We start from the raw sequence: 12,712 nt of genomic DNA, 5'->3' as shown, positions 1-12,712 counted from the left end.
TAACAATTCTGCTTGAAATACATGTACAAAGTTGCGTATTCATTTAGTGAAGAAGTTGGCTTGTTTATTTGGCATGGAATTAAAAACTTTATGGTCATTCCACAAAGTCTAATAATTCTCAATAGTTTTGGGTGATTTATTAAAATGTAAAAGTGGAAAAAAAGTTATCCAGGGGATTCTCAGATATTTACATTTTGATAACTAGCGTAATTTTTCAAACAAGGCTTTCAACATCCACAGACTTTCCTTTTTTTAATCCTCTGATGTTTCTCATGTTGTTCTTCCATGAATGTGATAAATACTGAGTGACCAGAGCACAAACATTTAGTACTGAGAAATTTGAGTTTCCTGAAAAATAAAAACATGTATTTTAAAGGTCTACACTGAGCTTATAAAAACTCTTAAAAAAATCTTGGGATATTATTATATTAAAAGGAAAATGAAACTTGTATTATTTTCTGTATCTCTTACTGCCAGTGATTGTAAAACAGGCTCAACTTGATATATTAGATAACTCGATGTGTAGATACACTGGAAAGGGCAACGTCGGTACCAAACATCCACGATTGTTCCTATACATGAATGTGTTTCCTGGCTGGTAACGCCGACCCGGCACACCATGACCACCTTGTCCCTGACTCATCAGAGTTCAGCTGAATGCTCCTGCAGCCAAACAGCTCCAACAAAAAGCCAGTGAAGAGGTGGCAGAGCAGACGTCTGGCATTGTCCCTCTCAGCCGCCGGGTTTGCGATCTGCGTACCGTTCGGGTGGTCACAAGTATTTTTCTTTATTATGGAGTAAACAGCGCTTAGCGCTGTCACTGTTGCCATCAACTTTTCTCACACTCGGCTCGCTCACTCAGTCATGGCATTCCAGTTAGCCCACCGCCTGATGCGTGATGGCTAAAAGGCCTCAGTGTTTACACGCTGCTGAGGCACAGCGAACAATGGGAGGGGTTTTTATCCTCAATCTTTCAGTTATTTTCTCAGTCAGTCAGTTTTTGTGATTAAGTCATCAGATCCTTCATCTCTTATAGTGAGTCAGGCTAAAATGACAAATAATGAGCAAAAATCTGCTCTTTAAATGAATCGGAGCGTCATTTAAACATTTTTTACATCATCATCAATTGACACAATCCATTCTGTGATTATCTTTTTCTGCTTTGCTGTTACTTTCTAACAAGAGCATTTATGGCTTAAATTAACCTCGATTCCATCTTTTGTTTAGTTTAAATGTCTCTGTGTGAGAAAACTGTTCAGGCAAAAGGAATGTGAACAACCTAATCATGAACTTGTGGTTTAAATCAAATCAGGAAGTTTGCTGTGTTGCACATCCATAAAATCAAATGAGTCAGAAGCTGTGTCAGGGCTATTTTATATTTAAATTAAATAATAAATAGAAGGCTTTAGTGTCAAGAAGCAGCTTTAGATTTCTGCAGTCCAACATAGGTTTGTTGTTGTCATTTTTTGTTGCTAACTATCCTTTTGCTTTCAAATATTAGGATATTTCATGATAAATTCTTCTGATTTGCTCTTTTAGATATAAATTTAATGCCGTTTTCAAAAATGTTTTTTATGTCGGTCTGAAAACTGTTCATTGCTGCTCGAAGAAGTATTTTTAGATGGTTCTTTTTAGAAATTTGTGTTTTTTTTCTAAAGGCTACAAGTCCTCTTTTATACAACTTCCTTTATTATATCTTTAATTTCCTGCTTTCCCCTCCCCAGATGCAGACCATAAAGTGTGTGGTGGTGGGAGACGGTGCAGTGGGGAAAACCTGCCTGCTCATCTCTTATACAACCAACAAGTTTCCCTCTGAATACGTGCCCACGGTGAGTAACCTAGAGCGTAGATCCTCAGACGCGTTCTGTCATCCGATGTGACGGCCAAGTGCCTCTCAGCGAACACTCAATGGCAGGATTTGTTGGTGTGCACAGCTTCTTCCTGTCGCACAGGAAGTGACACGTGTTTGTCTGAATTGAACAGACATCAAACAAATGAAGTGCAGCTGATTCTGAAGGCGACAGACCACCGCACAAACGCAAATCTTCATCCTCATCTAATGCAGAAATTAAATTCTGTCTTTTTTGTCAAACAAATGGAAGGATAAAGATGTAGTTTATTTTGTCATGTTTCAGCTTCTTGAGAAGGTTTTGAGCTTGTTAATAGTAAAGTCAAATGATGGTGTCAAGGGAAATTCTTTTCCATAAGGACCTTAACCAGATGAAGGGGACAAACCTGTCAGGTTTGTCCAAGTGACCACGCCCATTTCAACCAGCTGATAGTAAAAAGTCATGATGAGCAAAAACCTTCTGAGGGAGATTGTAGGTTATCATAGAAACTGGTAAATAAATATCTTTATCATTTGTCTGACACAAAGAAAAAAATAGAGAATGTATGTGGAAGAATTGACAAAAAAAGTGACATTTTTATGATGTGAAAGTTTTGGACATGAACGTTGCATCATTCTAGTGTCTAAAAAAACTAGAAAAATAGAAAAACATCACATCACCAAGCTAACACAAATAAAAGCCCATCCAGCAAAATACGGTAAAAAATATTTAAACAAAACAAGAAAAGCTCTCATGAAGGGAAGGATAAAGAAAGATAAATTCACCACACAAATCTAGATTTAAAAAAGACAGAGAGAAAGAACAACCGATTAATGTAGAAACTTTTGCCCAGGAAATTGAAATAACAATAACAGCTTAAAAAAAATGGAAAGAAAAACGTGACTGATCACAAAACCCAAAGTGAGTTGTTTGTTGGAAACACCACTGATCAAAAACTGAAGAGGAGTGGGCTGTTGTTAACAGTCATCTTTTGAATAAAGATTTGTGGGTATTTCAACAAGGGAATCACAATTCTATTGGGGTTTTTTTTTCTTGAAAATTTGTAATTTTAAAACACTTTATGGATTAATAGAAGTGAAGTTCTTAGATCAGATTTTATCCTTTGAAATATAACAAGCTATAAATCTCGATGTTTGGTTGATTGGAATAAATTCTGCTTTTACTGTCCTGCATGTAGATAATTACCGGCCCAATCCGAATTCTTCCCCTCTCCCTTCCTTTCCATTTGAAGGGGCAGTTTAAGTGCAAGTGTGTCCAGAACATTTATTTTTTATATTTCCCCCTCCAAGCGGAGGGTAAACAAGTCCTCCGTCACGCTGAGAAACACTTCAGGTTTTAGTCCAAACTTACTTCAGCTCCACTTTTCATGCAAAGCTCCACAATTTGGCTGTTAGATCTTTGAGTCTGACAGTTTGTCTCATATTTTTCTTATAATTTGATTTTTTTCATTTGTTTTCTGAGGCTGCATCAGGGGAAAGTGTTCATTTTTGTTTATCAAACATGTTTTTTATTTTGCATAGTTGTGAAGATCTGAGACAATTGAATCTGTTGCAAATGTATGTTCAGTAGAAGTTCTGACAACTTCACTTAAGGTCACATTTTCTTTGTTTACTTTCTTGTATCGAAATGTTTCATTTTTCTTAAACTCCAAATTCCTCCTTAAAATATTTAATTTGATTATCTGTTCTTGCGTCTAAAAGTCACAAAGCTGTTGGTCAGTCAGCAACAGTTTGTTGTGTTTTTATGGCTTATTGTCCTATTGTTTGTGTCAAATACACAGCATCCTCTTCCTGTCGTCATTATCCTTCATTATCGCAACTTGGAAAATGAGAAAAATAAAAGTCCATTTGCATTTTTAAATTTTGCTGACAGCTGTTTATGTTATTTTACTGCTTTCAGAGAGATTCTGCTGTAACTCCAGATATTTTATCCCTCCCACTGTTTGCATACGTATTTTTGTCTTGACTTTGGCGGTGTGTTTTCTGCATCTGGTTGTGCCGTTTCCTGTTAGTCAGCTGACTTAACATGATTAGTCGAAAGGAAGTTTCCTCTAGAAAATGTTTTTTAATCTCTACAGGGTTTGCCTTATTAAATAAACATTTTTTCTATTTCAGACAGATATCTAATTTACTTATTAATTATATTAGTTATTTTAACCATTTTTCCCCTCCAATGTCTACTGGGTTCTGATAGTTCTGTTTGTTTAGTCAGTGAGTTTCATAAAATCTTGATCATATTTAAGAAAGCTGTGACTTGTCTACATGATGTAAGCTTCACTGCATGTTAGGTTAGGAGGACATTTCTGCTTTTTGAGACCATTTATGTCAGCATATTGCATCTACAGCCATTCTAGTTTAAAATAAATAAGATGTCTTAAATTAACAGTTTAAAAAATATGGAAATCCATCTTGTTTTAGGAGCAGTTTTGTAACTTGCAGCTGGAAAACCCTGATTACTGAAAAGGGCTGAAATCAGCAGCTTGCAAACAAAACTAAAAATAAAAAAAGTTTCACAAAATGCACATAAAAGATTAACATAAATAAATACAGGTGGCATTTTTGTTTGTTCCAAGTCCCAAGTCAGCAATTACATTAATTACATTTTAGACATTCTGATAAAGTTAAACTAATTGATTTAGTTGAGACAAAAAGTAAACGTATAAAACAAATCTTTAGTCATGAAACAGAGTTGGGTATGTGGTGGAAAACATTTTGTGGATAGCTTGGATCTGAGGACTTCTTTATTTTATGTTTATTTTTAGAAAGCTTAAAAAAGTCTTTGTGTTGAAGCTGTTCTTGGTTTTATTTTCAGTTTTCAGTGACTGCAGGGTTTATCTGAAGACTTTATCTTTCTGTCAACAGTTTCAGTTTTTTTTCTGGTAAACATGTCTCTTTAGCAAACTCAGTTTTTGCAGACGTTTTTTTTTTATGCATAAAAAGTTTTTTGGTGGTTTTAGATGTGACTAAATATTGAACTGAAATGTCACTTTAACTAAAAGCAATAAACCACATATGTGGACTTTGTTTTTGATAATTTTAGGCTTTGACAAGATTGTTTTAGTTTCACTGTCTCGTGTTTTATCAGTAGATAACTCCTCCACTTGTTTTAGTCGTCAGCCTTCATGTATCGTAGAAACCAGCAAAAAATAGTTTCATACTTTGCAGACATGTGAGCCATTCCAGCTGGACTGTTTGACTTCCTGTTTGAGGTTAAAAGTACCAGGTCTTCTTTAGCACTCTAAGAGAAGACTTTTATCAGAGTTCAGCTCCTCCTTCACGTTTCTTTATTTTATCAACTGCACTTTTTCTTTAGAAACTCTTTGTTTCTCAATATTTTGTTTCTTATAATATCTGAAGAAAATTGTTAATTTTCTTCACCCCCTGATTTCATAGCAGCAGCAACAGTGATTTAAATGAACTGTGCAGAAAAAAAACAACCTTTTTGACAGCTGAGTAAACTGTGTATTACATTTTGTCTGAAAAATCAGATTTTCTCCTGTATAATTTCATGAATTGGTTTAATACAGATCTATTTTCTGTCAGAATGAAGAACATGGGTGTCTGTGGTTTGTTGAGGTTTTGTCAGATGCAAAACAAAGCAGTAAGTTTAGCTGCTGTGAGCTTCAGACCTGCACTCCTCCTCTGTCAAACACTGTCTGGTGCTTTCAGGCGTTCTCTCAGAGCTGCATTCGATCTTTCAGATCTGTCATTTGATTAGGTGTGGTCATGTGAGTGCAGGAAGTGGGCGTGTCAAAGCTATGGTTTGAGTTCTTGCTCATGTAGACGGATTGAGTTTGGTTCACCTGGAATGTCGAGACCTTCCTGCTCTTTATTGCACTCAGAAGCCCGGAGGCATGGAAATGATGAAACCGGAAGGGAAGGGTGAACTGACACACTGCACAAGTCAGGTCCAAAGAGAGTAGACACTCTTGTTTTTGTTATTCACAGTTTCACATTTATGCCTAGGAGCTGCTCAGTGCTCCCCCAGATCAATCTCAAGCCTCTGATTTGGGATCAGAAAATATCAATACCTTGATTCTCGTGAAGCCAAAGCCACCACGAGTTGAGAACACTGAACCATGAATCTATGATGTAAAATCTAAAGAGTTGGTTTCAGCCCGCATGAGGGTGGAGCATTGTTAACAGAAGGTTACTCCTTTAAACAGCTGTGTACTTTCTGTTACCATGGAGACGTTTCTGTCAATAATATGAATCACAGCACATGAACTCGGCTCTGAAGAAGCATCCTGATCGCAGACCTGTGAATGCTGCTTTATGAAATAATGAACCACATAATTAAAGCACATCTTTTGGTGTGAAGAAAAACAACTGGCGTGCTCAGAAGTTTGAGGTTGACTTATCTTTTTCACATTCAGCTCGTGACATTGTGCAAACATTTGATTCCTACTTAAGTTTTAGAAACGTTAACGGCACAGGGACAAGTTTGTTTTCGTCTAGAGCTCTAAAATACATTTTTCTTTGTTTTGGGAAATCTTGATTTTGAAAGTTACTCACCTCCCACCCTCCTGTCTTCCTCAGGTTTTTGACAACTATGCTGTGACAGTGATGATCGGCGGGGAACCCTACACTCTAGGCCTTTTTGACACTGCAGGTACACATACATCTACACATGTGGTTAAAACTAGTTCCACTAAAAAGGGTTCTAGGAGTCCTTGGAGTGGATTTTTCTCAGTGTTTCTGTGTCTCCCCCTGCAGGTCAGGAGGACTACGACAGACTGCGGCCGCTTAGCTACCCTCAGACAGACGTGTTCCTCGTCTGTTTCTCCGTAGTATCTCCTTCATCCTTTGAGAACGTCAGAGAAAAGGTTCGACCTACAGCATTGCTTCTCATTAGAACTTTTGCCATAAGTTTAAATTTATGTAGGAAAGAAAACTCTAAAAACAATTGAATTTTTGTAAAAACGTCAATAATCATTAAAATATATTTTACAAATTTAAAATATATTTTATGTTGTCAAAACAAATTGTTTTTATGTTGCTATCCACTTTCATTACTAAATTCCTCATGTCACTTGACAGTCATCCAACATTTTTACCACAGAGAAACACCAGAGAATAATTATTAGTCTAATTGTAGAAATGCTAGTTATTCCAGCCGTACCTTTCTGGCCAAGAAATCATGACTTCCTGTTTTAGGCAGATTTCAAAACAAAAGTACCAGGTCAGTTTGGCTAATTACTAGGGATTTTCTGATCAGAATTTTTGGTGTCCAATTCCGAATCATTTGATTTTGATACAGATAAAGAATTCTGATCCAATACTTTTGTAAACCGTTAAAAAAAAGTTATAAACAGATCCAGGTTGGTCTAAAGTTTGATTTTATTCATTTTCTTAAATATTTTAACACTCAAACAGGGCACTTCTAGAAAGTAGCTTGAACAATCAAGTAAAAATAGTGCAAAATGTTAACCATAAACTGGTAAAAATGGGTGATAACTAGTCATGTAAGAAAGTTTGGAACCTGTAGTGTTTTTGATTAACTAAAATTCATGTTTACATGACTAATTCTTAAAAACTGGGAGGGATTTTCTCCAAAAATGTTGGTTCCAGTAGGACAGCAAGGTAATAATTGGTCATGTGAGAAGTTTGGTGGCTGTAGCTTTAGGATGTTCAGAACATTTTTGATTGATTTATTATTTATTTAGTTCTTTTTATTTTCGCCAACAGGAGAGTGCCGTTCTTGTAAAAAGGAAACAAAAACATGACCTTTTTTCGTTTAAATGTCATTTTAGGTCATTTTTTTCCCTAAGAAAATAAGCAAGAGACACTTTCTGTCAATTTTAAATGTTTATTTAAAGTTTTTTTAGCCCCAAAGTCCAAATCTGTGAGTGTCCTCCTCAAACTGGTGCCGTATTCCGCTGTGCTTTACAGAAGTAAAATGTTGTGATCCGTTCATGATAATCAGACTTCTACTAGTGCATTTATTTGAAATAATGAGCTTGAAATACACAACACTGATCAAAAATAATTAAAAACGATAATTATCTGGTTTCGGAGACGTCATCCGATTTAAGTCTACATGATCCGGCCAGATCTCTGATCATGTGATTGGTTGGGATATCCCTACTAATTACTGTGCTACCAGATCAAGTTTGCTTTTTGTTTGTTTTGTTATTTTGTTTCTCAAACAAAACTGAGATTTTATTTTTTTAATTTATTTAAGATATATTTTCATTCATTTTTAGCACTCATTGTCTGCTAAAATTTTCCTCTCTCAACGTCTCATGAAAAAAAGCTCAACAACAAAAACAACTTTAAAAGCACCATCGATCTGTCTACATTTAAAACGCCAATAAAATAGATCTTTTGTTGTATTGATTTGTAGCGCAAAGTTCTTGGAGTTAACTTAGTGACACGTGAGCCAGCACTGACCTGCAGATTGTTTTCTCAGTGGGTGCCAGAGATCTCTCACCACTGTCCACGGACGCCCTTCCTGCTGGTGGGGACTCAGGTGGATCTGAGAGACGACTCCAACACTCTGGAGAAGCTGGCGAAGAACAAGCAGCGAGCTCTGGCCTGTGAGAGCGGGGAGAAACTGGCTCGGGAGCTCAAAGCCGTCAAATACGTGGAGTGCTCAGCTCTCACTCAGGTATGGCGGGAAGTCGCAGCTTTAGCGTTCACACAGTTTTATTAAGAAATGCACGTGTATCTAGATAAAAACAGATATGGTCTGTGAGATAACAGCTAGTATTCATCGCAATCCGGATAAACAAGAAGCCTATCAGCTTTTGTTTTTACAATGACACCTATGCCATGTCTTTCAATTTGAATAAAAGTAGGTTGCAAAGGTCATTCAAATGTCAAACTCGTGCATGTATGATCCCCAAAAGTAACTCTAAGGCTGATACAAGAAATTAATGGAGTACTAAACAAAATATGTTGGTAAGACTTTAAGCTGGGCGTCTTGAAAACTTCTCAGTAAGTTCTGAAATCTTGTTTTTGCTGAAACTCAGTTCAGCTGAAAAGTCTTTCAGATGGAAGTAGCACTCTTGGAGTAAATGTATTTATCTTTTTAATAAAGCCAAAACTTCCCCTTTTTCATCTTGAATATTTAAGTTTGAGGGCTTGTTAATATTTTGGATTGACCGAGTGCACTGTAGTGGTACAATACTGAAATAAATTCTCTAAAACATTTGCCTAATAATTAATTGTCCATACGGTGGATTCTTTTTTTATTGTGAGAAAACTATTTTTTTTTCATTATAACGTGATACTAAATGTCTTTATCACAAGAAAACTGTCACAAATAATGTAGGGCAGAGTGTTTTCAGCTTCTGTACCAGGACAACTGGAAATTAGAGATTTTTTTGTGAAATAAAAGCAATCATCTTTGTGGTTTTGAATGAAATGACCATTTATTTCTTGTTCAGATCATTAGTTAATTAGTTGATTATTTTTGGTCTTTAAATATGGAATTTATAGTAATTTGGGAAAAATGTATTTAGACGAATTACTATTATTCTATGTGATAAAACAAAATGATTCCATTGCAACTGAATTTTCATAGAATCCTAAATCTGCATTTAATGTTATCCCTGTATAAAAAGGCAGGCTGATTGGTTGGCCCTCACATACTTGCACCTCACTAAATTGTCCCTCTTTGCAAAAACTTTGCATAAGCTTTACATTTGTATTAGTGCTCTTATGTTCGTCTTTTCTTAAATCTCTCCTTTCTTCTGGTTTCCAGAGAGGTCTGAAGAACGTCTTCGATGAGGCCATCCTCGCAGCTCTGGAGCCTCCAGACACCAAACCCAAAAAGCGCTGTGTCCTCCTATAGACGCCACGAGGAGGAAGAGGAAGTGAACACGGAAGACATACATGTTCACATGAAGAGAGGGATCGTGAGGGGGAGGGTGGGGGAGGACGGCGTGTTAAAGCTGTGCCTTTAACCTCAGTGGCTTAACTGGAGGGTGACATTGGAATGAGCCGTGGCTTCGTTTTTCCTAATAGATGCATGTCGCCCCAATCCGACTAACACATTTAAACACTCCTCTCTGAGCAGGAAACGGGGTCTTAATAATGGCAGGAAGCAGGCTGAGCGATGGGAAGAGTTCAACCTCAGATGCCTTAAAGATGCAAACAATCGCAGGATTCACATTTACAGTTGAAGCTGGAAACCAATTCTTGTTTTTTCCAGAAATAATTGTTATATAATTTAGTTTTATTTTCAAGATTTCCAACCTGTTTTTTCTGTGAGGAAATCCACAAAAAAAAAACTTCCTCTTTGAACTTAAATTCTTCGCACACATAGATAAAATCTTAAACGTGTTTATGAAGTTAAAAATTGTAGGATGATGTTGGAAAATAAAGTGATAGAAAATCATGGCATTGATTCTTATTGTTAATATAACCCTTAAATCTTTAACAGCAGGTGGTGTTTAAAATCATGCAGACAGAAATTAAGTATTTGAGCATTTATTACTCTAGAATTTAGAGTTGTATACTTAAAAACTATCAATCCACAGTCAGATTTGACCTAAAGTCCTGCAGAACAGGGATCCTGACTGTTCTCTCACAGTGAGCCTACACTGTTAGACGATGACGCAACTCAACATCCAACTCAAGTCTTTCAGAAAAGTTTTTCTGTTCTGCTGTTTAAAAAAAAAGCCTTAAATAAAACTGCCTCCTGAAGCTGATCCAGTCCAACTCTCAGTCCTCTCAGCAAACTGCTCGTTTTTTATTTTGTAATATGAAAATGTTTCATTAGTTCAGCCCAGTCATTTAAGGACTCTTCACCTTCTGTGAAGATGTGGTTGAACGGTTTGACACAAACTTCTTCTCTCTGCTCTCATTGAGGGCTACCACTGATTCTGAGCCTTCTGAAGCCTTAATATAAAACCCATTGTTGGTTTCATGAATGCCCTTTAAGAAGCCTCTGTTTTTACTACAAGAATCCTGGTCCTTCTTTAATGAAATCTCATTTTCCACCTTTACCTGAGCGTTTGCCACTGAATGTGCTGAGCTGCCTTTCTTCCAGTTTGACCTGCTGTTGCCATTTTTCCCCCCTTATGATGTATAGATGAATATAAGTATTATTTAGAACATAGAAATTTTTCCTTTTTGTTGTTTCTTTGGGGAAATTATTATTGCAGAAGTTTAAACGTTTTTATCTCTTTCTATTTTAGTGGCAATAGAGGAAATTTTACCAGTTTGGTTTAAAAACTAAAAGATCCTGATAAGCTCTTTACGGCAGAATTTAAAGATATATTTTGAAAGATAATGTTGGAAATGGTGGGTGTCTGAAAATAATAAAAAGAAATGCACTTGAACATCTTTTTAGCTTGACTTATTATTATTGCTCTTCTGTGGTAAACTGAAGTCTTTTAAGGAAACAAATTAAATGAGTAAAATACAGAAAATGTTAGAAATTATCAATTTTACATTTAAAACCCCAAGGTTATTTACTTATTTGTTGTTGAGTGTCCTTGAATATTTATCAGAAAAGTTCAAATTCTCCTGTAGTTTTTACAGTTGATGATGTGTTCTACAGTGAACACTAGGGGGAGCCCTTTCATAAGTTTTGATGCTGTTTGTAAACAAACTGTCCTCATTTTGATTGGCAGCCTAAAATGGATCCCTGTTCCTGAAACAACATGAAGGCCCAGAGCAGCTCTTCATCTAAAACTTCATCTCCCTTTGTCTTCCTCGCCTCCTGTCTACTTCTATTCACCTTTTTTGTTTGTCAGAGTTGAGGTTTCTAATTAGTTTAAGAGGCAGTGAAGCATAATAATTTAAATAAAAAATAACAAGTTAACAATTTGAGCTAGAATATTTATCCTAAACATCATGAAAAATCAGATTTCCCTCTTGTTTCCCACACCTTTACATTCATCAACTTTATTAAGTGAAAGTTTTCATTTTAGGCCTAAAAGTAAACAATTGAACAGGTTCTTTCATGAAGAAAAATCACAAATATTTTGTTGAATTTGATATTTGAAACATTAACATCTTTTAAATGTGTTCTTTTAAATACTTTTTTTTTAGCATAAAGTAGCTTTCTTCAGTTTTTTAAGTTTTAGTGCTTTTTCTTAAACTAGAATACATATGGCTACCCTAAAACCAAAATTGTTTTACCCCACTCATGAAAATGTTTTGTTTTTAAAAGTGAATTTAAATAGAAATTACAAACAAAACTAAGAAATAAAGGTAATCATTGAGGATGTGGAGCAAATCTCCAGCCTTTAAGGAAATTCCAAAAGCTGAAATTGCTGCTTTAACTTTCAGGTTTTAGTTAAAAAGCCCACTGTGTGCTGGTCATCTGTGTGTGGCACGAACTTCCTAATGGGGTCTCCAGATGACACTGATCTGAAATAAACCCAGTTTTCCAGGGAAATTAAGAAGCAGCTGATAACTTAAAAACATCTGGACTGCAGAGGTCAAAGGCCTGTTAGTCCTAACAGTTGACGGGCCCTTGGTTTATGCATTGCCCACATCATGATGAGAATATAAAAAACTTTCTGGAAGAGAAAGCCTTCTAGATTCTGAAAGGGATGTTTCCCTCATGTTAATGGACTAAATCCCACAACGGGAGACTCTGAGAAACGAGTCTCATTTTGCTGAAGATTACCTTCATATGCGTTGAAATGTACAAAAAAAATCTTTATAATCCATCTTGTCTGGTGGAAAACTGTTTCAAATCCAAAAAAGTGAACTAACTCAAAAGTTCAAAGGGGGAGGAGCTTATGGTATGAATGAGTTTAAACATGAAGATCACACAGGTAAACTGATTATCAGACTAAATCAAACTACCTTGAGGGTTAAAGATTTTACAAACAAAATTATTTACTAATATATGGTCAGATTTGATTGTCAGACTCCTGAAAACTGAACTTTTTTTTAATA

General features: G+C 35.9%; 1 protein-coding gene across 1 annotated transcript in view; it reads left to right on the top strand.

The window, feature by feature from the left end:
• LOC112137131 (cell division control protein 42 homolog) overlaps nt 1-11,139 on the top strand; it is a 12,895-nt gene extending 1,756 nt beyond the window's left edge. The window contains exons 2-6 of the mRNA XM_024259294.2: nt 1,725-1,829; nt 6,389-6,461; nt 6,566-6,675; nt 8,262-8,459; nt 9,558-11,139. Of these exons, the coding sequence (XP_024115062.1) occupies nt 1,725-1,829; nt 6,389-6,461; nt 6,566-6,675; nt 8,262-8,459; nt 9,558-9,647 (576 nt within the window). The 3' untranslated portion in view covers nt 9,648-11,139. The remainder of the gene's footprint in view (nt 1-1,724; nt 1,830-6,388; nt 6,462-6,565; nt 6,676-8,261; nt 8,460-9,557) is intronic.
• The last annotated feature ends 1,573 nt before the right edge of the window (nt 11,140-12,712 follow it).

Source organism: Oryzias melastigma, linkage group LG11 (genome assembly GCF_002922805.2).
Source record: "Oryzias melastigma strain HK-1 linkage group LG11, ASM292280v2, whole genome shotgun sequence".
Lineage (NCBI taxonomy): Eukaryota > Metazoa > Chordata > Actinopteri > Beloniformes > Adrianichthyidae > Oryzias > Oryzias melastigma.
This window is presented reverse-complemented; position numbering and strand designations above follow the sequence as displayed.